At 38.9% G+C, this 26696-nt stretch overlaps 1 protein-coding gene across 4 annotated transcripts in view; it reads right to left on the bottom strand.

Moving 5' to 3' along the window:
* Window positions 1-26373, bottom strand: part of Gabra4 (gamma-aminobutyric acid type A receptor subunit alpha4) — an 82256-nt gene extending 55883 nt beyond the window's left edge. The window contains exons 1-8 of one of the 4 annotated variants that reach the window (XM_075943139.1): window positions 26355-26373; window positions 25975-26115; window positions 25431-25549; window positions 12191-12258; window positions 11001-11221; window positions 10750-10832; window positions 8079-8222; window positions 2846-2998 (exon numbers count right to left, since the gene is read on the bottom strand). In XM_075943139.1, coding sequence (XP_075799254.1) covers window positions 2846-2998; window positions 8079-8222; window positions 10750-10832; window positions 11001-11221; window positions 12191-12258; window positions 25431-25549; window positions 25975-26060 — 874 coding nt within the window. In that variant the 5' untranslated portion in view covers window positions 26061-26115; window positions 26355-26373. Of the gene's footprint in view, window positions 1-2845; window positions 2999-8078; window positions 8223-10749; window positions 10833-11000; window positions 11222-12190; window positions 12259-25430; window positions 25550-25974; window positions 26295-26354 lie in introns of those variants that run through there. The other 3 variants (XM_075943141.1, XM_075943140.1, XM_075943142.1) reach the window with 3 other exon arrangements.
* Between the last annotated feature and the right edge of the window lie 323 nt (window positions 26374-26696).

The raw sequence follows: 26696 nt of genomic DNA, 5'->3' as shown, positions 1-26696 counted from the left end.
AGAATAAAATTAATCTCTTTGCTAGGTATGTATGGGAGGGAGTATAGATTATACAATCAGTTCCCTGTGTTACTCACTCTTTAAACCCTCATAAGGTCTTAGGATATTTCAATTCCCTACTTATGTAAAGGTCCCTAAATGAGAATTTCACCTATATTTATTTTAGGCATGATGAATGCTTGTGAGTTTCTACATTGTCCACTGCACCATGTAATCACTCTGATAAGGTGTGAGAGCTGCGCTCATCTATGGGTATGGGTATACAAATTTAGGGGCAGTTTAACACTATAATCACTTAGTGTGATAATAGTGGTAGTAGATTCACTTCTGGGATTTTCTCCTGTGGAGCAGGCCTCAAATGCAATCAGAAAGTGGTTTGTTGCCCCCACAACACTCATGTCAGTATTATACTCATGGGAATATGTTGCCATGCTGGTCAGTTTTGTAGTTCACATGGTTTACAGCTGGATAAGATGGCCGATGACTTTACAAAGCACCCTGCAGTACTGTGAAAGCTAGCCAGCAGGGAGGCAACCTCCTGGTCAGTACCAACTTGATTTCTCCATGTCTCATGACTTTAGCAATAGGGTCTTAATATCAGGTTTTGGTTAGCAACTAGAAGCCTGTTTTATTTGGGTGGAGGGAGGTATCTGAAACATACCTAACCTACAAATTGAGTGGTGGCATCCCTCATCTGGCAGAGAAGTTTTTATTTGATAAGTAATGGTGTCTGCCTTACGTGCTTGAGTACTGGTCTAAAATGGTATCTCCGGACATGAGGTCTGATACACTCAAAAACTCAGAGAAATTGTGGTTAATGCGTGGGACCTGTACAAGATCAGGAATGATAAAGAGCCCACTTTCTGAGGTTCATTAAGAGTTGATGGGTCCTTGGGGAGAGAGAGTCAGTTTTCTTTAAGGGTATGGTCCCTATTAGGTCTACCATACTCCAGTGGAAACCCCACATGTGTAAGGATATCAGTAGCACAGGTTGGACTGTGTGGATTATTAGTCATAAATAGAGAGTGAACATAAATTTGAGAGAGAAAAGAAGTTGGAGGATGGACCTGGGAGGAGTTAGATGGAAGATTGGGGAATGGTGAATAGTATCAAAAGACACTATTCTATTTTAAAAACTAATAAAATGCTTTTAAAATCTTCACCAGCTTTGAAGGGTAAGTATATTAACTCAATTAATGGATGGAGGAAATAAGTGATATATTTGAATTTTAAATCCTAACCTTTCAATATTAGTATCTAATCCTTAGATATATTTTCCATATTTCATTTTCACATATATATTTAGCAGATTACATTTGTTCCACCATTTCAATGTGCAGTTATTTAATTAAACTTTCATAACTTTATGAAGTAGCTTGAATTATTATTCCTGCTCACTCTCTGCCTTAGATCAAACCCTACCTCTAATACTAGCTCTCTGTATGAGTTTTGACTATGATTCAAATACCTTTAGAATTACAGAGACACTGGTTATATGTGGAAGAAATACCTTTATAAAAGTATTTCCTATTTGTTGAAGACACCAAGACACTCTTATCTGAAGATGGGGAGTGCTGTGGTTTGAATCCTAGTGTTCTCAGAGGGTCATGTTTTGAATTCTCTATCTGCAGATCATGACACTACAGCGAAGGTTGTGAAACCATTCAGAGGCAGGACCTGCCTGACCGATGTATCTCATTAGATGGCCTCTGGAGGTTACTCCAGTCCTGGCAACAGCTTATGCTCTCTATTTCCTCCCCACAACCGTGACAGCAGGTATCTGATGCTCTTCCAGGGCCAGTGCTGCTACTACTGTCTGCTTTGGAATCTGTCTGAAGTCACGAGCCATAATAAACCTTGACTCCCTGAGCTGCTTTTGTAAGGGGTTGCAGTTATAGCAAAGTCAGATGAAAAGTTCCCATGAATTCCTCACCAGAATCCCTGCAGTTGTTGTATGACAAGAAATGTTGTACCCACAGTTAAATCCAACCAAACTAAAAGGCAAAAAAGAGAACCCAGCATATTTCCGGAGACCGATGCCTCCACTCTGTAAGAAGTCTCATCACTTTCTTTTCCCAACACTTAATGATGTTGATAAAGTTGAAAAGGAATAAAGAATAAAGAACTATATTACAATAAATAAATTTAACTGTAAATAATATGAAGATATAGAAGCATCCCTGATATATAAAAGACTTAGTTAATGTAAAAATGGTAAACCTATACATCCTAAAAGGCTTATCATTTAGAATATTCCAGAAGAAACATATTAAGAACAAAAAGAGAAAAATACTAGTTTAGAAAGTAAAACCGGAAGTTATGCACATAGGATACAATAATGAGCTGAGAGAGTGTGCACAGAATACCTTCCCATTCGATGCCATTAGACCATTTGCATTTGTTCGTTTCCTCTAAAAAAACAGGTTATTCTACAGCTTTCCTGTGCAGTCAGCCATGACTTTTATTTGTTTTATTTTAATCTGTCTATGCGCTTCATTTTAACACCTAGACTTAATGTTAATTCAATTACACAGCATTAGGCTAGCAGACCAAGAATGTCACTGACAGAGAAATTATATCCACCTTTCCAATTGGTTTTCACATGACTGGGTCTCAAAAAGGGAAATCTGACAAGACGTCAGAAGTGACAGGTTGCTCTTATCTCCCCAAGCAGCAGCATGTTATAGTGACCAGTTCGAAATGAAAACTTAAACAGTTCCTTATTCAGTGTGGTTTGGTATACGAGTCTGTAATATTTTCTAAGAAATAGCAAAGGGTTCTTACCATGAGTCACCACCAGAAATGTAATGTGAACAAAAGTATCCAAGAAATAAATTGAAATTACCAAATACAGTTCTAGCTGGAACAGACTCCTTATTTATCCAGAAAGAAACTTGAGAAAGGATCACTGTCATAATACATGGGATATACGTCTGAATCATAAAATAGCCCATCTTCCGTCTGAGGTGGAAGTAAACTGTCATAACAATGTATTCACCTGCCAGGAAAATGAAGAAAATACATTATTGGTCCTGTAGGAAATTATTCATTCGCTTCATGCTCGTATGTTAGACTAACAATCAGCATTCCTAGCAAATCAATTGTCAATTATCTCTGCATATTTCAATGAGAAGTGCATAGTTCCCTACTGTGGGCAAGAGAGCAAAAGAGAAGATGATATTGAATATCATTATTATTCAGAAAATTATATTTTCTATTTATAGATTAAGCAATTTAATCATGGGCTATGACTTCAAAAGATGACGGTGTTTTCTGTTTTAAAGGTCTAATATGCTAAAGCAATTATCTTTCATTTTCAGTATTTGTGTGTATGTGTGGTATATGAAAATGTACATATTCATGTGTGTGCATGTGTGCACACACTGTATGTTCACTTTCATGTGGAAGCCAGAGGTCAATGCTGGACATTTTGTGACTTATTCTGTAGCTGTCCTATTTCTTTATGCATCTACTTATTTATTTGTTTGTTTGTTTATTTGACTCCCGGTCTGTCAGTGAACCTCAAGATAAACAGTTCTTAAAGCTGGTTGACTAACAAACAGGATCTTTCTGTCTCTGCCTACACAGTGCTATGATTGCTGGCACAAACCATCACAACCGGCTTTTCACATGAGTCCTAGGAATCTGAACTTGAGTTGTTATGCTTCCGCAGTGAGCACATTATCCACCGAGCAATCTATCCAATCACAATATTCAGCATTTTTAAAAGCAGAATTTAGGCTTGATATTTATAGAAAAGCAAATGAAAAATGTAAACACACAAACTTACATACATACAAAATGAAAAGCTTAATTTTGGAAAGACATGAAACATAAATTTCTATAAAAGTTATATAAATACAAATATATTTTACTCAAACGTACTTTATACCAGTACATGTATACACATGTAGGGAGAAGCTGTATTAATTATATTTCTACATGCCACATACATAAGCAAAGATACAAAGATATCACGGAAATACAACTTTAAAAATTCAGGAAGTAAATAAACAATTTACAACCAGCTGACAACCAGTTTTACTAGAAGAAATATATACAGACTGTTATTGAAGATCCAGTGAACATTCACTGTTTAAGCTAAAGATTTATAAATCTCTACTCCCAGACATATTTTCAAACTCACAGATAGGAAAATCAACAAATTCAGAATGTCATAAGAAACAGAGGTACCCTGCTAGGAGGCCGTCGCATTGTTTCAGAATTAATGTAAAGAGGATATGCCAAAAATGATGATTCATGGGACAGGTACTGGAAAGACACAAGACACTGGAATTTACAAGCATTGTGGCTGAGGTAGCAGAAAGACTGTAAGAGCCAGAGGATTTGGAAGTTTGCTGCAAGATTGCGTGTTTTCTAGTTTGTGTCTCCTATTGTAATACCGAAGCTACACCCATAATGTCTCATCATTATGACTGTTTAAATGTGAACTGAACAAAGAAAGTACCAATGGACATGTCAAAGCAGAGGGAGAAAACCCTACATAAGTCATACAGGCAACTCAAGAAAGCTAAGCGGGGGAAAGGTGGTCTTCCCCATGGAGGAGCATGCCACTTGATTTTCCAGTGCCAAATACTCAATCTTGAAAATAACACACAAACACACACACACACACACACACACACACACACACACACACACACACACACCATTATTTGAGCTGAAAATGTTATATTTAGGAATAAACATGTTTATGCATACATAAATGCATGCAATAGCAATTAGTGAAAAAAAAAGAGGCCCTGAATTTGAAGGAGAATGCAGACAGGTATATGGGAAAGTTTTGGAGGGAGGAAAGACATGGAGAAATGTTGCAATTATGATCTCAAAATTGAAAACTTAAAAAAAAATACACATGAGATTGGGGGAGCGAAACAATGCCAACACTTTCGTAACAGGGTACTTGGGTTCATACAAAGCAGTTTCAAGTGGGGAGACTGCGGCCTAAGCTATTTCACAATGAGCAGCCTCATGAATTAATTTCAACTGCGAAGAATTAAATTCTCAACATTTCTTGTCCCTTGCTTCGAATTCCTAAGCCATGTTTTGAGGTATAACGTATATTCAAAATCTTGTCCATATTTAAAGTATATACTACTTAAGGAGTTTAGAGGTACATATTCGTCAGTAAAAATGACAGACCACAGTCTGTCATCCAGGATCCATCACCTCCAGAAGTTTCTTCTCAGCATCTTGCTTACTGTATTTTTGTGATAGGAACATCTAATACCTGTCCCCTATTACAATTGTTAACAATTTGCAGTAGGTGGCCAGCAGGTCCCTAGGGTTGCTTGTTTTGTGTAGCTGGAATGGTGAGATGTGTGTTTGGGAATACTTGTTTCTCTGGAGCCCCTCCCAAATCCCTAGAAGGCATCATCCTACTCTGCTTCCATGAGTTTGCCTTCTTTAGACTCATTCCCCTTCAGATGGGTGCTTTATCAATACAAATCTTAAAACAACAAAAAACACCCTTCCTCATTTCACACCATTGTTCAAGATCTTACAATAACTACCCAGCTTTTGTTGCATTTGTTTTACTAATACAGTGACATCCAAGGCCTGTTAAGAGTTTACAGAACACAGAGCTTCTATGAATTTGGGAACTTGGTGATGGAGTTGGTTAAATAAAAAGAAACTGCTTCGTCCTCATTGGTTAGAAGATAGGTGGGAGGAGTAAACAGAACAGAATGCTGGGAGGAAGAGGAAGTGAGCTCAGACTCCACAGCTCTCCTCTCGGGAGCAGATGCCTCAGAGAGACGCCATGCCCCGCTCCTGGGCAGACACATGCGATGAAGCTCCGACCCAGGATGGACATAGGCTAGAATCTTCCCGGTAAGCGCACCTTGGGGTGCTACACACAGATGATTAGAAATGGGCTAAATTAATATGTGAGAATTAGCCTAGAAGAGAATGAGCCAAGCAGTGTTTAAATGAATACAGTTTGTGTGTTGTTATTTTGGGCATAAGCTAGCCGAGCAGGCGGCCGGGGTGCTGGGAACGCAGCCCCGCCACTCATATTACTACAACTTGGCATTTAATACCATTCAAATTACTTAAGCACATTTTATTTACATGCTCCTCATTAGAAAAATATAAATGGCAACAGTACAATCTCCACAGATTGTTTAAAAGAATTCAGTGCAAGGAAGGAATTGGGAATGACCCTGTAAGATGGTAAATACTGACTACATTTTAACTACCACTATTGTCTAAATACTGGTTTTAAAAAGTCACCCTGTGCCTTGCTCAATGTTACACCTTGAATTCCAGCACTACAAAGGCTGGGGCTGATGAAGCTTCACTTTAAGGCTATCTTGGGCTAAATAGCAACCTTCAAGGCATCCTGGGCTATGTGAGATCCTGTATCAGACAGAGGGATGGGGAATCCACATATTGAAACCTAATCTTCAACATGATATAGGAACTAGTCTTTGATAGGGGATTAGCATATGAGGGTGGAGTACTCAAGGTCAGCATTAGCATTTATTTCAAACAATCTTCCTTGGTAATCCTTCCCTATTCCCAGGTTGAGGTCTCTTGGAAACTATTCCATGTTACAGGAACCAAGATCTCAGAAAGCACTGAGTCTGCAGGCACCCTAACTTTGATCTTTCTAGATCCTAGGCTTGAAAAAGAAGTTTGTTCTTTATATAAATACCCAGTTTGTGATATTTTTATTGGAGGGAGGCTGCTTGTTTTTGCTGGCCACCCCACTAACTTAAATCCTTGCTTGACCCATTAGCTCTAGCTTCTTAATGGCTAACTTATATTAATTTAACCCATTTCTATTAATCTGTGTACCACCACGTGGCTTAACAACTAAAGTTTCAGCATATCTGACTCTGGCAGCGGCTCCATGGCTTCTCCCTGACTTCGTCCTTCTTTCTCCCAGCATTCAGCTTAGTTTCCACTGCCTAGCTAAGTTCTGCCCTGCTATAGGTACAAAGAAGTTTCTTTATTCATTAATGGTAATCATAGCATACAGAGGGAACTCCCACATGATATTTTGGTTAAGATATCTTAATACAGTTTAAGTGAATTAAGATAACTATCATTAATTAATTATTCCTGGTAAAAATAAGTATGGAAGAAATACCATTTTGGAATAAGCTATAAATAGCCAATTTTCTCATGATGGAAGCTAAAATTTAAGATTATTTCTATTCATATTTCAAAATCCAAGAATCTCCAGTATAGCCACCCACTCACTTATATGACAGTATATGTACTTTGCAAACATGCTTTTGATTTTGGTTTTACTTTGGAACAAAGGGCAAAAATGGCACCATACAATTGGGTAATGTTGAAAAAAAATTGAAAAGCACCACAAAATCAGAGCCATATTTCTTCATATTTTGTTAAAATGGTTTTAACATATTTAACATTATTGGCTTTTGAGTCTATGTAAGAAAAATGTATTCATTTCTCCTGTCTCACAAACTCAAAATTTATTTTAAACTGAATTAAGAGTATAAATATATCAGCTCGACTTCTCAGGAAGAAAATTCCCCTGAAAACACTGAAGATATCAGTGAAAGAAACCGGACAAAACTCAATTTGCTGATGCCAAGTGGCACATTGACTTTCGCCATTAAAAATTTCACTAGGAGGGAGCAGGGCAGATATCTTAGTTGACAAAATTCTTGCCATAAAAACATAAAGATATAAGTTGAGACCACATAAAAAAAAAGCATGGTGAGGTAACCCAGGCTAGTAATCTCAGAACGGGGGAAGCAGAGATTGGAGGATCCTGGGTCTCAAGGAACTGAGTGTCTGGCTTTCTTAGCAAGCTCCAGGACGTGAAGGATCAAAAACTAAGGTAGATGGACCCTGAGGACTGACCACCTTTGACTGGTCACATATCCACACCCATATCCACACACACATGCTTACATAAACACATGCGTACACACACACATGTATGAACAAAAATAACACAGAGATGGAGAGGGAGAGAGAGAGAGAGACAGACACCCATACACACACACACACACACACACACAGAGAGAGAGAGAGAGAGAGAGAGAGAGAGAGAGAATATGTGCATGCAATCTCACCTGTAATAGATTTGATAGTTTCACTTGATACAGTCTGCCCAATTAGGTCATATTGAACTAAGCTAGAAGACTCCTTTGGCACCTCCACTGATTTCTCAGGGCCTTTGGTCCAGGTATAGATCATCTCACTCTTGGGATACGCATCTGAACAAGAGCAGAGAGTGTGCTTACAGTCAGGACTTCTCCTTCATCCATCTTAAAAATCAACACTTAACGTGGCAAATGCTCAACAAAAAAGGGAAAACAATACTCGCTTTGTCATTTTCAAACATGTTCATAAGTTAGGAAAATAGACAGATTAAACAAATTATAGGTTTCGCTGTTTTTATGTCAAAAGATGGAATGGGGTAGAGAAGAAAACTGAAACAACCATAAAGCTACATTTGTGTCAGTGCAGGTGGTCATATTGCCATTCCAATAAGGCAGGTAGGTTGAAAAGCAGATAGTCCAAACCTCCTACCCAGTTGTTAGATTCCTAATTCTTCACTTCTTATCTGTCCTTACTTGAACAATTCCAAACAGCTCTGCCATCTAGAAATGTCCCAGATGCCACCCCTGGAAACACAAACAAAACCAAAACAACTTCTCCTTGTGAGGGAGCTCTCCAGGGTCACCTGCTCTAGACTTTGCCTCTGGCCAATGTCCATGCCATTTGGAAACCATTCTGCAGGGTTCTGACTATGCTGGCTGCAAAGCTCCGCAGGGAATTGCACAGCCAGTCCCAGTACCTTCAGAAGCTTGCAATTAGGACACTTTCCCTTCTAACTTCAAAGACTCCTCCCCAGTGGCAATTTGAGTACATTTTCTGTTATTCCTTGCTCAGTGCAAATGGAGACCAGCTGTTTGCTTACCACTCTACCCAGAACAGATAGCTTGGCTCACGCACAAATAAGTTCAAAAGAACCGGAATGAATTATGTGTCATCCTCCCCTACAAACATCCCTAAAAAGGTTGAAATGCAGGAGGTCCCTGGTGAACTTGTATAATCCTACTAAAGGACTCCACACTCAGAGAGGTTTTCCTTACAGATGACCTTGGAAAATACACTGTGAGGCTTGAGTTATCTACCAACATTACAGAGCTTCATGTCAGCATTTATCCCTGGAAGTGTATTCACAGTGTTATATATTTAAACTCATGCATACTTTATTCTTATATATGACTTTTTTACATTGGGAATCATCTCTTAGATAAATTAAATTAATAGTGTAATCTTTTTATTACATTGTCTTTCATATTCCTCTTATTGTAAGCGTAATTAAATAGTGGTTTTCTCTTTCAAAAATTATTAAGAATTAGTTTACTCAGCAAAACAGCAACAACAACAAAAACAGCTTACTGGTATGATAAACCAAAATACTTTCCAAAAAATGATTTCTTAATCACATATAAAGCCTGAGATAGCATCAGCTTTGCTTTAGTCACCAAAGAGTGCTTCAGATGAGACCCAGAGAGGTCTTGTGAGGAGAAGACTTTCTCAAATGAGAACTATCTTTTATAAAATTCAAATTATTACAGTAAAAATGTCATTTTATTTCTGGCCCAGTAAGATCGCCCTCTCTGTCTGTGTATTTTTTCTGCTTTTATCTTGTCTTATTAAATCACTGGTCAGGGAGCAAATGGCTTTCTCTAGTCTCAAGTTAGCCCACTGAGTATTGTGATTACTGGGGTTATAAAAAGCATGGTGACTGCCGATTCTCATTAAGTCAAGCAATGAGCAATGAGAACAGCAGGCACCGGTTTCACAATCAGTGAAACGAAGAGTCTGAAGCAATAGTAAAAGCCAACATCTATTTTGGGGAGGTTCTGATTGAATCGAATGTTGGAAGCAGACCTTACAAGAGCAATCCCATTTTGTTGCCATCTCAGAGAAAGGAACTTGAGGAAAGGAGCCTTCATATTCTTTACTACCCACTCATGTGTTCCTCTTGCCTTCGTCGCTACTACATTTTCCAAGCACGTCTCTTTCACTTTTGCTCCTTTTGTGCCATGCTAGCCTAACCGACTGCCATCTTTGATCACACGAAAACAGCAGGCACCAGCTCTCCCACACTTCCATTCCAGCCTCTCTCCAGTCCATTTCCCAAACAGGGTGTCAAAAGAGGCCAGTCATGTCCCTCGGCTAAATCTTTCAACACCTTCCCTAGCTTTCAGGTGGAATCACAATCCTTACTGTAGTCAACAGTGTATCAGGCACTAGATTCTCCCACAGCGCAGCTAGACACTCCTGTCAGGTCTGCACTGTCACTAACAGTGCGACCTATCATATTTTAACTCAGGTTATTTCAGGAAAATAAAAAACTTTTTTTTTTACTTTTCCCCAAGCCACCTTTAAGAGATTTTATTTGCTACTATTAAATCATACCCCCCCTCACAATGTCCTTTCTATGCTACACCTTGGACACATACAAACTGCTCCCAAATCCCTAAGTTTTACAAGTGTCCACTGGCTTATTAGTTATGACTCAGTCCTCAATAGCCATCTGTAAAAAGTAGGACTTTGTTTATAAGGTATCGCTTTATATTTTAAAAATTCATAATTTCCTAAACCTTGCACATTTTTTTCATGAGTAAGGATTTAAATGCTGGGTAACTAAAATGGCACAAATCCATGATTATGAGCTTGAGAAAGACAATCAGAAATTTGAGCAATACTTTTAATGTCACTTACAACTCCCAAATTTCAAAGGGCAGGCATGACCATCCATAGGGAAATCCACCAGTCTCATGGGACACTCCGCACTTATGGTGAGTCTATCATGGAAAAATGCAAGTAAGTCAAGTCAACCCTTCTTTAAAATTAGTATTAGAGATTCCTAAAATTGAGAGATAGAAAACAAAAAGGAGGGGAAGGAGGAGGGTGTTAGGGAAGAGGGGTTGGGTGGATAAGGAATGTTAAAACAAGAAAGAAAATTCTATTACCTCATTGTGTATAAAATAGTGCCATTTCTCATAATTCTAAAAAGCTTATTTGGAGCTGTCATGTTGTGCGAGACAGATTTTTTCCCGTTCCTGAAGAAGGTGTCAGGGGTCCAAACTTTGGTGACCATCATATTGTTCAACCTCAAAATTTCAATGGGACCGTCATATTTCAGTCTTTTGTCAATCCACGTCTGTCTGAAGAACACATCCATTGTATATTCCTAGAGAAGTTGGTTTGTGACAAAGTCAAGTCACAGGTGACTACATACATATATATGCCAAAAGTAATAAATTCTAACCTCTCCCAGTCATTAGAGACTACATCAGTGGAAATTAATAGAAGCAGAGATGATCTTAAATCAACAGAACAAAAAGCTTCAGAGTTAAATATGCACGCAACATCCGTCTTGATCCCTTCAGCTTCTGCATTTATAAGAAGTAAATCACCACACACATTAGCCACTGAGGACTAATTACCGTAATTAAATAAAATCTGCCAACACCAGGTAATTTTGGGTGTATGTTACTTTATAGAAAAGGGCAAAAAATCAGTTAATATGTAGCAGGCGTCACTACATAGTTGATCATAAAATTACAGGCATTTCTTTAAGATGAAGTCAACTTTTTTAAAAAAATATATTAATTTTGTTTTCAAAAGTGTATTAAAAATGCTTAAAGAATCCAGGGCTTCAAACCATTAGGAGTCTCAGGTCAAGAAAAACATAAAGTAGACTCGCTTGCCATTATTCTGTTTACTAAGTATATTTAATATATGAGAACACAGCTGAAGGGATGTGGACTTCCTGACAAATGCTGGCCCTCTTGGCCTCCTTAAGCATGAGAGGGAAGGCTGGGAGGCTAATAACTGAGGCAATGGGGAAACAAAAAGGCTAATAGAAATTAATCCATATCTAAACTACTGATGATCTCCCATTTTCTTCTCCTTGATAGCTTCCATACAAGGGATTGGTGTGGAAGTAGTACAAGGAAAGATGCCTCTGTTGAGAAGGATTCCAAGTCAATACATATTAAAAATAATAACTCTGCGATGCAGATGAAATATCTTGCTCTCTAGACAATTTTGAGTTTAATTAAGCATTGGCTTTGTGTGATTCACAGTATAATAAATATTAGTTGACTCTTTTCTGACTTATTTTTTTTCAAACCTCCAAAGTTTCTCAGATACCTACCATTTCAACATCAGAAACGGGTCCAAAGCTGGTGACATATATGTCAGTTTTCACTTCTGTAACAGGACCTAGTAAGTATGAAGTAAATATGTGTGAAAAAATAATTATCAACATTACAGCCTTGGAGGACTAGATAATTAATAAATGAATACTGACACGAAATGTCATGTTTTTACATGCACCTTGAATTTTCAGTGAGATAAAGAATCTCTCTCTCAAAAAAAAAAAGAGTGTAAAGTTCAGTTTAGAGTGCACATCCAAATCAAGCCGAAAGTAACAATAGAGAAAGAAAAATGGTGCTTGCTCAAAAGGCAAATAGACATCCCAACTACTTACCAAGAACCTGTTTCTACAATGAAACATCATTCCTGGGCACTGGGATAAGAGGCAGTGCAGATACATAGGAGCTTTTAGCCTTAGTAAATTTTTTTTAAGAGTTCATCATCTGATTGGCTTCTAGCAAGAAGTGAGCTGTTCAGAGGAAGAAACAGCAGGGTGCGGAAGTGAAGGGGACCAAAGCTGTAAAGAGTGAGTCTTTGGGGAGTTAAGGATACTTATAAATAACTTCCAAAATGATTACTGTCACCTTGAACAATAGGAACACTCTCCATGGTGATTGGGATCCAAGACAAGGTCTTTGGTCAGTGACAACCATTCAGGCTGCACCACCTGTTGGCTGTGCGATCTTTACCAAGTTACTTAACTGCTTGATTGCAGCACCCACACCTGTCTCACAGGTTTTTTTTTATAGCAATCAAATGGAATGCTGAGCACAGAGCTTTCTTACCCCAAAGCACATTCCATATTAGTTTCCCTCTGTTGCTACTGAGATTCTCCGCCATCTAAATAAATCTTTATCATGAGCAAGCATGTGCATGTTTAGCCCAGAGGGAAACATGGTAAGGGCATGATGCTGATATTGTTGACATAAAAAGCAGACAAAAAAAAAAAAAACAAAACACCACCACTCTCCAGGTTTAGCAATGTGCTTTAAACCTAGGAATTTTTGTAGTTCAGATTTAACTCATAACCCTTCCTAGTTGTACAGGTTTAGTCCAGTAATATATCATCAAATGCAAAGATTTTTAACAAGTATTAAACGTATTAGCTGCAAATCAATTTCCAAAGACATAATATGTTCATAATGTGTTCAGTTGTAACAGTAGTTATTATAGATAATCCAGCGTTTTATCACCCATGAAAATATAAAAATTGTTATCCTCCTGAAGACTGTTTCCTTAAATAATGGTTTAGAAAGCTGCATGGCCAGAGGCTACGTACTCTATAACTGGATACTATAGCATTTGCTATTAAAATAGAATATCACTTGGATACAGGTTGGGAAATTGGTTTTATGCCAAAACCCAGGAAAGCACAATTGGTGTCACTTAAGGCTCTAAGTCTGAATTCAGTCTCCAGAAAAGGAATCTAAATATTTCTCCCTCTACAGCCTGGAGACGAGGCCACATGGAGACAGAGAGAATGAGGAAGAATGAGATATTATTTATGGAATAAGTATCCTAAGAAACTTAGGTTTTGGAATTAGAATAAGAGGAAATTATAGCACATGCTTTTATTTTTACACCCTATAAAATGCACCTCTTTCAAGCGATAGAAGTTAATTAAGTTTTGGTTTGAATGGGAAACTAGAATCAACATCCAAATGGTAATAATAAGCTCATTACAGCCAAATTAGTCCAGAAATAAGTAATCCAGGAAGCAAGTAATTCCTAACATTTTGAACCCTAGGAGATAGAAATTTTACTCAAATTGGCTCAAAACTGCTGTCATTTCCTTAGCAACAATTACAAAGGCATCAGAAAGCAGAAATGCTGTAGTTACAAGTGAGGGCTCCAAAGACAAGTTCACATAAACAACTAAGATTGGCAGTGTCCGTAAACACGAGCTATTTTACCAGACTCTGGGTAAAGCAACAGTTATTTTGAAGATAGATTTAAGGTAGTATTGCTCAAATAATATTGGAGAATATCCTGAACAAACTGGGGAAGTGGAGGTTGTTGGATACAGCTTCAGATCTTCTGACTTAGTAGGAACAAGGTTGGACCTGATGATTTACAATTCTAAAATAATTCCAAAACGAGACAGTCCAGTTTACTGTTGTTTACAAACATCCACTTAAGCTCTTTCTCTACTGTATTTACAATAGTTTCCTATGAAATACTGACACTGTAAGTGTGCCAAGAGAGTGAGTGTGGCAGGGGCATGCAGGAGAAGAATGGGAACAATATTTTTCATTATTAATGCATTGTAAACCATGTGAGCCTATGTTAATTCTATGGATGTAATCATTCTATGATAATAAAAGATATTTCTAAATTCTCATCTATCTAAATTCTACTATTTTTTCAATAGTTCCAAAATACTGTTCTATGTTCAGAATTAGTCTTTGTGTGTGACATTATCTGGCATTTGCTTATAAGATTATACTGCACTTTAAGACTGAGTTAGATTTTAAATGTACCTGACTAGCAGAGGGATTTTTTTTTTAGGGCATCCATTCAATAAATATTTGCCTAAGCACCAGCTACATGGACAGGTTATAGAGGAGTTCCCTGCATCAAGAAGATGCCATGCTACTGGGAGAATCAGGGAATAAGCAGAAAAGAAACAAATGGAATAAAATGAATGACAGCTATTATTTCGGGATGGATACAGGCAGGTAGGAAAAGAAGAGGCTGTGAAAGGAATTCCAGATTGTGTTCAGAATCACTTTTTCAAAGCATTCACTTTCAAACTCGTCTGGAGCATATACATGACCTGGAAGCGTTGGAACAAACAACAGCAAGTGATGAAGCATGACAGTGGGAATAGGTCTTCCTATTTTCAAGGAAAAGAAAAGAGACCAGTTGGAAGAAAGCAAAGGAAACTGATAGGAAACTGAAGTCACAAAGAGAAATAAAACCAGGGTACCATGAACAGAGCATCCAACTACTCTGAGCCTCCCCCCCCCTTTTTTTTAAATGGCATCTTTTAAGTAACACACTTACAACACATGTTACAGTGATACTGTTTAAACTACAAGCAACACAACTTTCAGAGTGACAGGGAATGACCCAGAGATGGAAAAGAAGATTTCTGTGGACGAAGTTATATTTCCCACATTCACATGTTGAAATCCTAATCCTCGGTAACTTCTAATGACTATTTTTAGAGGTAATGCTCTAAAAATGTAATTGCATTAAAATGAGATTTTTTAATGGTACTTAATCCAATATGAGTGATTGATGGCTTTATGAAAAAAGGAGATTGGAACACAGACATGCACTGAGAGAGAACTATATAAAGACAAAGAGGAGACACCTTTTCCATGCCAACAAACCAAGCTTACTGATGTCTTGATACCTCCAGAGTTGAAAAAAAAAAGTAAGTTCTGTTGTTTAAGCTACTAGTCTGCATACTTTGTTAAAGTAGCCCTGGGAAGGTGAGCCTATAAGAGAGCATTTTCCTTTTATTCCTCGCCTGAGTGACATGAATGTAGGCTGCCCTAAAGAGTTTGACTTGTACCCCATAAATACTGACAGATCATCAAAGGCTTGAAACAAGGAAGAAAATGATTGAAATATGCAATTTTTAAAAAAATCCCAAAGGCTCTTTCATGTGAATAAGTTACAGGGGGCAAATAGCAGACAGTGTCTTCTAAGAGGTCATCAACCTACTTAAGCTGATGGGACCAGAGTAGGGACTGGGAATAGTAGTGGATAAATCAAGTGGCATGTAATGCCTACAATGAGAAATAAAAATAATTATTATGTAGTTAAGCTTTAGTTTTATGCAGGAGAAGATGCCACGTTCATTCCGTACGACATTTCATCTTTATCACACCCTTAGAAGGTGCTATTATCACTATCATGAGAATTTTATATATCTGGAAACTGGGTTCAGAGAGGCTAAGGCAGAATTCTAACTCTTTCTTGGGGCTGCCAAGATGCGTTCTAGTTCCACTACATTATATTATGCCATAAAATACTTAACCAGTGTCATTTAGCTAAACATGGAAGTTTATTACACAATCTCTGTTGTGCATCCAGCTATCTCTACATTTTATTTGTTCAACAATAGATTCTAAATTATATTCTTGTGGCCCTTTGTGTCTTCCTTCAGTCTCCTTGAATCTGTGTTGTTAGCATTAGCAGTTGAGATGAAATTTCAGTCTCTTTCAAAGTCCCAAATTAGCACAGTGCTTTGTAAATATGAGGTGCTAATAATTGTTTCATTGTTTCTAATATCATTAATCATGATTTTTTTCAATGCATCTCACAAATTTCAAATGTGAGACTTATGTGCTACATGGGTTAAGCTAAAAAAAATATTTCCCAATTAAAGCAGAAACTGTCTGATTTTTATTTGTATTCTTTCATACAAGCAAACTGCCATGTAAAACGCAATAGGTCTCCGATAAACCAGTTGTCAATGAATAATGGTAGCTAAGCAATTAGGAATAATTAGAGATACTTCCTCTAATGCTACTGTTTAGGATGTTCAAATCAACCTTGCAAAGTGCATAATTGCATAGAAACTAGACAATGAGCTTGGAAAGATTTCTTCCCCATAACTGTAGATATATTTGGGGAACATCAAAGACACATTTTTTTTTCACAAAAATCCTACTTCTTTGGTAGTGGGGAAATTTTAAAAATTATTTTTTTAAATCTTTTGTGGGGAGACACTTTTGACCCTGAGAGTTTGTTAGGCAAAGAAAGTAATCTTCATCAAGAGTCAATCACACAAAGATGTTAATATTAACTTCAGGGAAATAAATGGTCCTATCAAATTAACTTGCTGGAAGGCAATTAAGAAAGTATCAGATAATCCTCCACTGTTTATTCAACAGTCAAAGACCTAAAGAACATCAATCCCTAATATTATCTCCAATAATGATATGCAATTTGCTGTCATATGATAAGCTAAAATCTTGTTTGACTGTTTTGAGGACTAGTTAATCTTAGTTCTCCATAGCGTCTCCCCAGCTATTGCCCTTAGGAAACATTCCTGCTTTTCAGCTCTTCACATTATACACACACCTTCATCTTACAAAGTGCCAGTGCTATCCAAAACTAAAGAGACTTTAAGGACTTAGTTGGTTCCCTATGGGAAGCCTTACCCTCTCTGAGAAGCTGATGGGGGTGGTGGGGGTGGAAGGTGGGGGAACAGGAGGAGGGAAGGATGAGAAAACTGAGAGTGATATGCAAAAGGAGAAAGGACTGTTCTAAATAAATAACATGCCAAAAATTAAAAGAATTTAGGCATAACACAACAGCAACAACATGTAATATTTAGGGAAATTGTAAAGGCATTTCTAATTTTGCTTGCTATTAGCAAGAGTAGAACTATTACATTTACTGGATATTACACAAAAACAGATACGCACTGATTTCATCAATAAAGCAGGAAATAGCTCAGAGTTCTAGAAGCTTCTTTGCCTTAGAAGACATTAAAAATTAGTGCCTTCTACATTTTATGATACTTCTATCAACATTCTCTTACTTTATATACAACAAAACTCTTCAATAACAGGAACAAAAAGCTCAATACAGTAAGAATAAAACATGAAAACAAGAAATTTATAAAATAAAAATCCCTGCAGTCAATAAAGGTTTTAAAAGATTTTCAGTGATATTAGAACATGATGGAAATAGTGAATATTAAAATTCCTTCAATAAAATACCATTTAAAACACTTCTACACACACACACACACACACACACACACACACACACACACACACTTTCCTGCTGCTAAAGTATATGTGGATCCAGAATTTATTTTTATTGTAAAAGGGAGTTTAATTTTGTAAACTCACCATGGAAAAACAGTTTGGCATTATCTCTTCAAGCTGAACTCCTACTTACACTAAGATCCAGAAAAAATCCACTCCTTGATATATATGCAAAAGAAACTCTTGCACATTTACAGCAGAAAATTTGGGCCAGAATATTCACAGCAATACAATCTGGGAAGCAAGCAAAAAAACCTACTGCCAACAGAGCAGACAAGTGAAACAGTTCTTATGCAATGCGAACATCACATAACAAGCAAAGGGGGGATCAATAGCACGATGCAACAGAAAGAATGCATCTTAACATTAATGATGCATCATTAAGTTCAATGCATAGCAAAAGTTAAAGCAAGTTATACAGCAAGTTAAAGACAATTAAATGCTTTAAATATACCTTTAAAATAAGGATAACCTAAAACACCCATTAGAGAAAAGCTGTGGAATAAAACAATGGAATAATAAGGAGGGGAGAAGATAAATAGGAGGATAGGACTGAAGAAATGTATAGCAAACTGCAAGTTTATACTAGTGCCTGCTTTTGGGGCTGCACACTGGTTAGCTGCTAAGGTTATTATATTTTAGCATATAAACGAATGGATAAATGAAAAGAAGGTTATGTGTCAGTTATAATGGAAATGTATTACTAAACAAACTTCATCATGTATACCCAAGGAGCCTTAAAATATATTCAAAAAGGCCTAAAATATAAAGCAGCAATATGTACTGACAAATGTTTTCATATAAAATCTGAAGCCCTGCTGGAACTTTTCCTAAAACCACAACAATTCACTAATATCCTATTACCTATATTTGACATGGTTTATAGCATGATATACCAAGTGCATCTGTGTGTTTCTATTCCACAGAAACTTTAAATATCTGACAGCACTTGCATATTTGTTTTCTTATAAACTTGTAAAATGTGGTCTTTCTTCCATGTACCCCTTCTCTCCTTTCCAATATGTATCTATATTGCACTAAGCCATTACAGAGAGCAGACAATTTGTGATATTTCTAATCTTAAAAATATTTATTTCCATATTTTCCAAATAAGTATTTCTACATTACTTAAAAATATCCTTTCCATATATAAATTTCTGGAAAAAAAATATCAGTACACACTGCTCCAAATCTTCCTTCCTGTCCCCTCCATCCTCTGCTGTATTCTGAGTCACTGAAATTTTTGTTTGCACCATGAATGTCCCCTAGCCATTCCATTGTTTTCAACAACATTCAAAACTCTATTTTCTCTCCCATTTCTAAAACCAAGTTCTGTTTCATGAAGCACAGTAATATCTTATGTTCAATATTTAGCCTGCATTCTCAAAGTGACAACCAGTGAGTATGTCTTTTGCCAACAATAACTATAAAAAGAATGATTTCAAAAAAATTGGTCATTTGATTCTACCAGCTCCGTTTCTCTATCCACTCGTACAAATGCCTCCAGGTAAACTTTTCTCTCTCTCTCTCTCTCTCTCTCTCTCTCTCTCTCTCTCTCTCTCTCTCTCTCTCTCTCTCTCTCTCCCCCACCCCTCATGCTACAAAACTGTTTTTGTCAACATTATCTAAGTCATGCATACTACTGAATATAGTGGTTAATTTAAGCCCATGTCTATACTGATCTGTTTGTTGTTTGTTGTAAACTATCATTTTTTCCAAAGTACACAAGCCCTCTTATTCTCCTGCTACCATATCACAGAATACCGTTGCTCAGACTTTCCTAGGAGAAATTATTCTTCTTTTTTCCATGCCTGTTAACATTGGAAGCAGCAGAAATCAGTTTTTATGCCTTTTCTTTGCCAATTTAATCTCTTGGAATCTCTTTGTTCTTAAGACTTCAAATACCATGTGCGTTGACATACCCACTACCTTTAAAATGCAAACTTCTCTCTACTTGATATCTAGAAACGTGAATTTATTATATACATATGCATATCATTCTTCCATGTCTCTACAGGTCTTCTACTATCATCCTAACAACTGTATATACGTTACTCAGCCTCATTTCTTGCATTTTCTCACAAACTTTGCATTACAACTGTCATCTTTCATCTTAGCAAAATAGAGACAGAAGACAACTGAGAGATTACTTAGAAATGGAGAGATTACTCTGTCACCTGCTTATACGAAGTGTTAATCATCTCTTGCCTGATTGAATGTGAAAAACTCCAACCATCTCTGCTCCTTTCCATTCTTAATACAACATTCCTAGTGAGCCTCTAAAAGTTTATCAATCCAGGATATGCCCCTTATATAATCCTTTCTAGTCTTGTCTGGTCTGACTCAGAATAAAAGCAAAGTCTACAAGCACGCTTACAAAACTTTATACAACCTCTTCTTTGTTATTGTCCCTTCTTCTTCAACACTTTCATCTGCACTATACCAGCCCTGACTTCCAGTCTCCACAGAATTGCACCCAGATTTCCTGCTCACCAGAAGACCCCACCCCAAACAAGCTTCCTGGTCTTATCCATTGATGTTCAATGCTCAGGTATCACTTTATCAACAAACCCTTCCTAACTGTGTAGTTAAAACCATGTCCTCATATTTTATGTTCACTGATGCCAGACACATTGCACATTTAATAGTTCACTTGTTTTATGACTTGATTTCCTGCCTCTTCTACTAGCAAGTGAGCCTGGAAGCAGAACTTGGACCCTCCCCCATAGCTTTAAACACTACACTTGCTCAGTCTCTTAGAATAGAAATCATGGAGCTATTTTTGCTTTCCTTGATCATTCATATTAAATATTCCATCACTTTTGTTGAATTAAAATCCCCAAAATATCTTCACTGTCCATTTATGTCCATCCTTCCTACATCTGCATCATTCCAAACAGCCATCTACATAATGAATAGGAATTACAACAACAAGCAAACTCTGAAACACAAAAGCTTCATCGTATGTCTCGTGTTTCCTCTGTTTCTAAAGCTTTCTTTACATATCAACCAGATGGGTCCTTTCACAGCCTAAATTGTGTTAAGTCAATGCCTTACCTAAAGAACTTCAGTGATATCCAAGTTTATTAAGAGAATCATTCAGGCCACTTTATAGGGAGACCTTTTATAAGCTGGCTTCTGCTTACTATCCCAACCCAATACTCTAACATTCCTGGACCTACTTTCAAACAAGAAGTGTACCCGAAAGCTTTTATTCTCAAAATCATATCAATCTATTGCCCAACTTGTCAGCTTTTATTTGTTCTGTTTGCTTGTTAAGTTGGTTTGGTTTTATTGGTGGTTTGTTTGCCCAACAATAACTGTTCTCTTACCCCATCCCTCCTGGCACACTTTGCTGTCAACTTGACTTTCTTGGCCATCATTTCTATGCAGACTAGATTCCTCTCCCATCTTATTTTCTATCTTGGTGCTGCTTAATTATCCTGCAGCATTATCATTTACTTATTTTATCTTTCCTCCTTTTATCTTTATTTTGCTTAAAGGTAAGACAATGAGGACAAATTTTGGGTTTAAAACCTGTCTTAAGAACAATATAGTACTTCTTTTACATAATACTGTATTTGCACACTGGTATAACAAATGAGTCAATGAATGATTCTGGAAATGATGGTTTATCTTTCTGTTACTCTATTTGAAATGTTCATTCGACCTAGGATTATTAATTACAGTTTGGCATTCAACTAATAGAGCTAGCACATGACAAGGGAACTTTCAGACTGAGACCATCTGAAAACATCACTGTCAGGGACCCTTACCAGGCTCACCTAAATGAACATGAGCCTCCACGTTTTCTTCTCCATTTTAAATATTATTAAAAGTTGTGATACAAAGTTCTTACTTTTTTCTCTGTTGGTTAAGAATATTGCTTATTTATCCTTAGCTAAGTAACAAGGCATATTCAGTACAACTTGACTCCTAACTCACAGTATTCTGCAAGGGACCCTGAGAAATAGACATACCCATCAGCTGTCTAAGGACTTAAAGCTGTGGTATGAGGTGGGACTTCGTCAATTACTAGTTTTCATTATGTTGGACAGTTAAATCGAACTTCTCTCAGCCTCTTTTCTAGCAGAGGGATGATGCCTGCCACGAACATCTCTGCTTCTGTAATAATCTTCTTAAGATTATATATGAAAATATTTTTAAGAACACAAAGAACCCCAGTAATATGAAGTCCTACTACACTAGTGAGCAGCCCCATAAAATTGACGACTTTCTTCTGTTTCCATATCAGAAAGGTTATGGAAGAGGATCTAAAACAACCACCTATATTGAAGTGTTCATTATATGAGATTATGTGCCCCCCAAGACTATTATGTGTCTCTTAGATAAGTGAAAAATGGGGAGAGACAGGATCCCTAAGCTGTCCTCCTGTGGCCCGCTATTTAGTCTTATAAAGCGAAACAACTGTGTTCAAAGTGGACAAGGGACAGAAGGAATGACTTTCTACTTCCTTTGTGACAAAGTCAACTTGGTGCCACTTCTAAGCAGGAACAACTACGTCAGCATGATGGGAACTGACTCATCAGAAGCTGAAAGACTTCTGCCCTTCAGAAGTCCATTCCAGTTTCTGCCAACTGCCCTGCTCTTCTCTTCTCACCTGGGGACAACAGGGGAATATGGAGACAAGAGAGAGGAGCTCCTGGGGGGATGAAGAGAGAGAACCATTCCAGTTCTCTTTATCTCCCCACAGCAAGCTGTGCTGCTGAGTTAAAAATACATAATTTGGTTTCCAAATCTATTTCAACCTCTGCCTGGCCTACTGAGTAGTCACAAACCATCCAATTTCAATTCACATCTTTGCTTTTAGCTTTATTTTAAATGGAACAGAGCTAAGTTGTATAAACAGATAAAAAGTAAATGCCCCCACAAAGAGCTGAAATGGGATTAAAGGAAGCAGGAAGTCAGTCCATATTTACAGTATACCTTGGCCAAAATCTGAATGGTTTTCATCTTATTTTTAAAATGCCAAACTTTCCACAAAGTATAAAATGTCATGTCATAGAAGAGATGAAAGTTGTGGCATATAAAGTTGTGTGATAACAATAATGTTTCCTTTTATTTTTAAGTAGTTCACAATTAAAATTTCATGTAAACAGAGAACTCACATACTGCAGGTGATAATTCTCACCCTTCTGTCACATTTGGAATACGACATGCTTACAGAGACTGTCCCACTTTTGAAAAGTCAGTCATCTGACCACAAAGACTCACGAGCAGAGTGGGAAAAAAAATCCCTAATTTTGTGCTTTGTGGTAATTTTATTAGCAATTAACCACCTGCTAGCGCTCAAGGTAAGATAACTGCAACCCTGCCCCACAGAGGTTTAAAAAGATGGCCAGGTGAGTGGGGATGCAGATCACACAGCAATGTCAAGTAGGATGAGAGATAATGGCCTTGAGACACTTAGCAGCATTGCAGTCGACCCGAACCCAGCACTCACGTTGTGGTCTACACAGTAATATAGGAAGAGGACATGGTAAAGATGCTTCTGTACGGAAGATTCCCGTCTTCTTATTTTAAGTTGTCTTACAGCCAAGAGGACATATTTTTACTTTCAACACTTACTAATAAAGTCATATAGATCCAGCTATAAATTGTGCTTTCATTTATGAATATTTAAACTACATGAGTTATATTTTTCATACTTTTATATTTGCAATGTGAAGTTTAAAACCCTTCTGGGAAGATAAAGCCTCTTTTATTGACATAATATAGTTTCAAGTGGTATCACATCATCTAGAGAATTCTCCACAAAACTATTTTTGACCTCAAATGATAATTTCCTCGTCACTTATGAGAGCTCGCACATTGACAAATGATTCATTTCCCTAGTGAAGTCTCTTTTCAAATTTTCATGAAGGCAGATGTGATGCGGGCAACCTATACCTGGAGAGACAAGGGAAAAAAGCAGGAGAAACTTCCATCTGTCCCATCCACCTATAACATTGTCAATATACAGACACCCAAGGAATCTGCTCACTCCTTTACAAAACGTTTGTCATTAAATCCAGAAAAGAAATGGTTTGGGGCAGGAGATTAGACTGCAGTCTATCACTAATGTGCTATGTGCCCCATCACATTCTCCCTTGTCTATAGTGCCCTCGTTTGTCTTGTCTTCCCGAGAGCCACCTCCCGATTCTCCCCAAGTCTACTTTGTCCCATCATTGCTTCTCACTCTGTCTACAGGCCTTCTTCCTCAGATCCCATGTGTTCTCCACTCCAGGATCCTATTTTATCTCCTCTCCCACTCTCTCCCTCCTCTGCAGCCTCAATCCAAGGCAGAGAGCACCGCCCCCCGCCAAGCTTTAAGTTCACCTTTTACTCATCCCACCACTCAGGGTGGAACATCAACCCAATCTACTGGATTTCTCCTGGAAATACAAAATGCTACCTGTGCACGAATCCATAAACTCTACTTGAATCGGCCTAACTTTTCAAATCTGCCAAATGGGGAAAGCCACAGCTTCTTCTTGGAGTTGCTGTGAGAGTTGACAATAATGTGTGTAAAAATGCTGATCTGGTTGAAATTAATTAAATAAGTAATAGCAATGGTCGTTTTTGTTACCATTCCTATCATTTCAAGAATTTTGACGACTTTAAGTCTGAGGCCTTCTTTAACTCATTTACAGTAGAAAGGACAGGGACTTGGCATTCAAAAGAGTGAGCCAAGCCAAGCAGTATCTTAGCAAGTCTCTTTTCCCTGATGAACTGGCCTGCTGGAATGGCTGAGGTGAATTCTATCTGGTTTCGGTGCACTCAATGCCTAGACCCAAACTTGCCATGTAGCCAACTATTGAATATGCAAAGGAAATAGGGTAAGAGAAAAACGTGCTGTGAATGTGTCTCTGTTGAGCGCTTTACAGATACTGATTGGAGGAGGAAATAAAGCTAAACACTCCTGAAGCATTAGAGGAGAAATGTGAGAGACCAGCACCCCAAAGAAAGTGAGAAGATAGTAGGAAAGGACTGGGTTCCCCAGCAGAGCAGCCAGATTAGCTTCGTGCCCCAGATTCCTGTCCTAGGCAGAACACAGGGTGAACTTTTGGCAGAGGGAGGGACACGTGGGAGGAGAGAAGACCTGAAGCCAGCTACCTCCAGTGCAACAATGTACCTGCACAAAGTGGACAGATTCAAGGAAGCAAACCCCATGCTGTGGCTCAGAGAAGACAGGCAGCCACAGTGCAGCTTCATTTTTGAGTTCCCAGTCTCCCGCACCCTGCAGTCAGGTCTCAGGAGGTAATTAGTGCGGGGGAGGCCAAGCTCCTGAGGGGGCGGGGAGATGGGAAAGTACGGGTGGAGGCGGTCTTCTTGTCATAGGTCTCACTGAGAAGAGGAAGAGAGAAAGGGGGGAGGCGCTCGAGAGAATGACTGGTTTTCATTTTTGCACGTGAGGCGCACCTAATGATATTTCCACAAATAGACAAACAGACCAGAGACGGGCACACAGAGCACACTTGCGTGTTTTGAAACAATCCGTACCCCCAAATCCAGGACGCAGCCTGTTGTCATAACCATCCAGCAAACTGTCCAGGATACGGGTAAAATTTTCCGGGCACATTTTCTCGTCCTTTGAGTTCTGTCCTGGGGATTCGTTTAAACTGCAAATGCAAAAATAACGGGGGTGGAAAAGACTATTTTAAGAATGAATCTGAGAACAGGTGGAAAAGGGGTTGCCTTCTAGGGAAAGAGTCGCTGGCCTTAAGCTAAAGGAGGGTTGGGGGTTGGGATATGAAGAACCAAAATGGTCAGGAAAAGCGTATCCTGGGCAGCACGCACCCCCAGACTGCAAGTATCCTCAGGCAGCATGTACCCCTGCACCCGCGCTTCCTGCACCCAACTGCCCACTGCTCTCGGTCAACGGAAAGCTTGGCTTTAGCCCGTATGATACTGAAGACGGGAAGATCTGGTTCGCTCAGGGAAGGATGAGTGGTCAAAGGGGTGCTGTGGATCTGGACACTTGACCGCCTTTCCCATGCACCCTTACCCTATGACTCCCTCCCACCCCACCACCCCCGGAACTCACCAAGCCGCCAGGCACAGGAAGTGCAGGAGGGCAAGGCTGACCCCGGAGCACAGCGCGATCGCGGGTACCTTCTGGACAGAAACCATCTTCGCAACATGCCATACTTTAAGCCTGTTCACGTTTCCAGGCTCTCGAGATGCCCTGTGCAGGGTGCGAGGAGAGGGCAGAGTGGCTCCCGCGGCGTGCGCACACTCGCGCTCACACTCGCCCGCGCTCACACTCGCCCGCGCTCCGCCAGCCCAGCCGCGGTGGGCGTGTGTGTGCACGCGGCCAGGGGAGGCGGGACCTGCGCGCCCGCCCCCTCCCTCGCCGCTCGCGCCCAGTTCGAGCGGAGCCTGGGCTCAACTCCGCACCTTGTCGCTCCTGCACGCGCTGCTCACCAGTGAACTTGGGAGCTCCTGCCACGAGAAGCTAGGCAAGTTTGATCCAACCTGTAACTCAGGGGACACGACCCACGGTCGTTCGTCCCTGCTCCGGGTCACACAACCCCAAGTGAGTCCCCTGCCACAGGACGGGGCGGACTTCTCTCTCTGATTACACTTGGTTCACCTGGGTTTTGACTGGAAACAAAGAAGCGCTTTTCTCTCGGGTTGTATGAGGACTTGTCTGTGCCCTCTGAAGAGGATGTGGGTGGAGAAAGGGCGGGATGACAGGGTTTGCGGGGCGGGGCGGTGGGAGGTAGCCAGGGAGAGAAGTGAACCTGTGTGGGGTACAGCAGCCTT

The sequence above is a fragment of the Microtus pennsylvanicus genome, chromosome 12, assembly GCF_037038515.1.
Source record: "Microtus pennsylvanicus isolate mMicPen1 chromosome 12, mMicPen1.hap1, whole genome shotgun sequence".
NCBI classification, from domain to species: domain Eukaryota; kingdom Metazoa; phylum Chordata; class Mammalia; order Rodentia; family Cricetidae; genus Microtus; species Microtus pennsylvanicus.
This window is presented reverse-complemented; position numbering and strand designations above follow the sequence as displayed.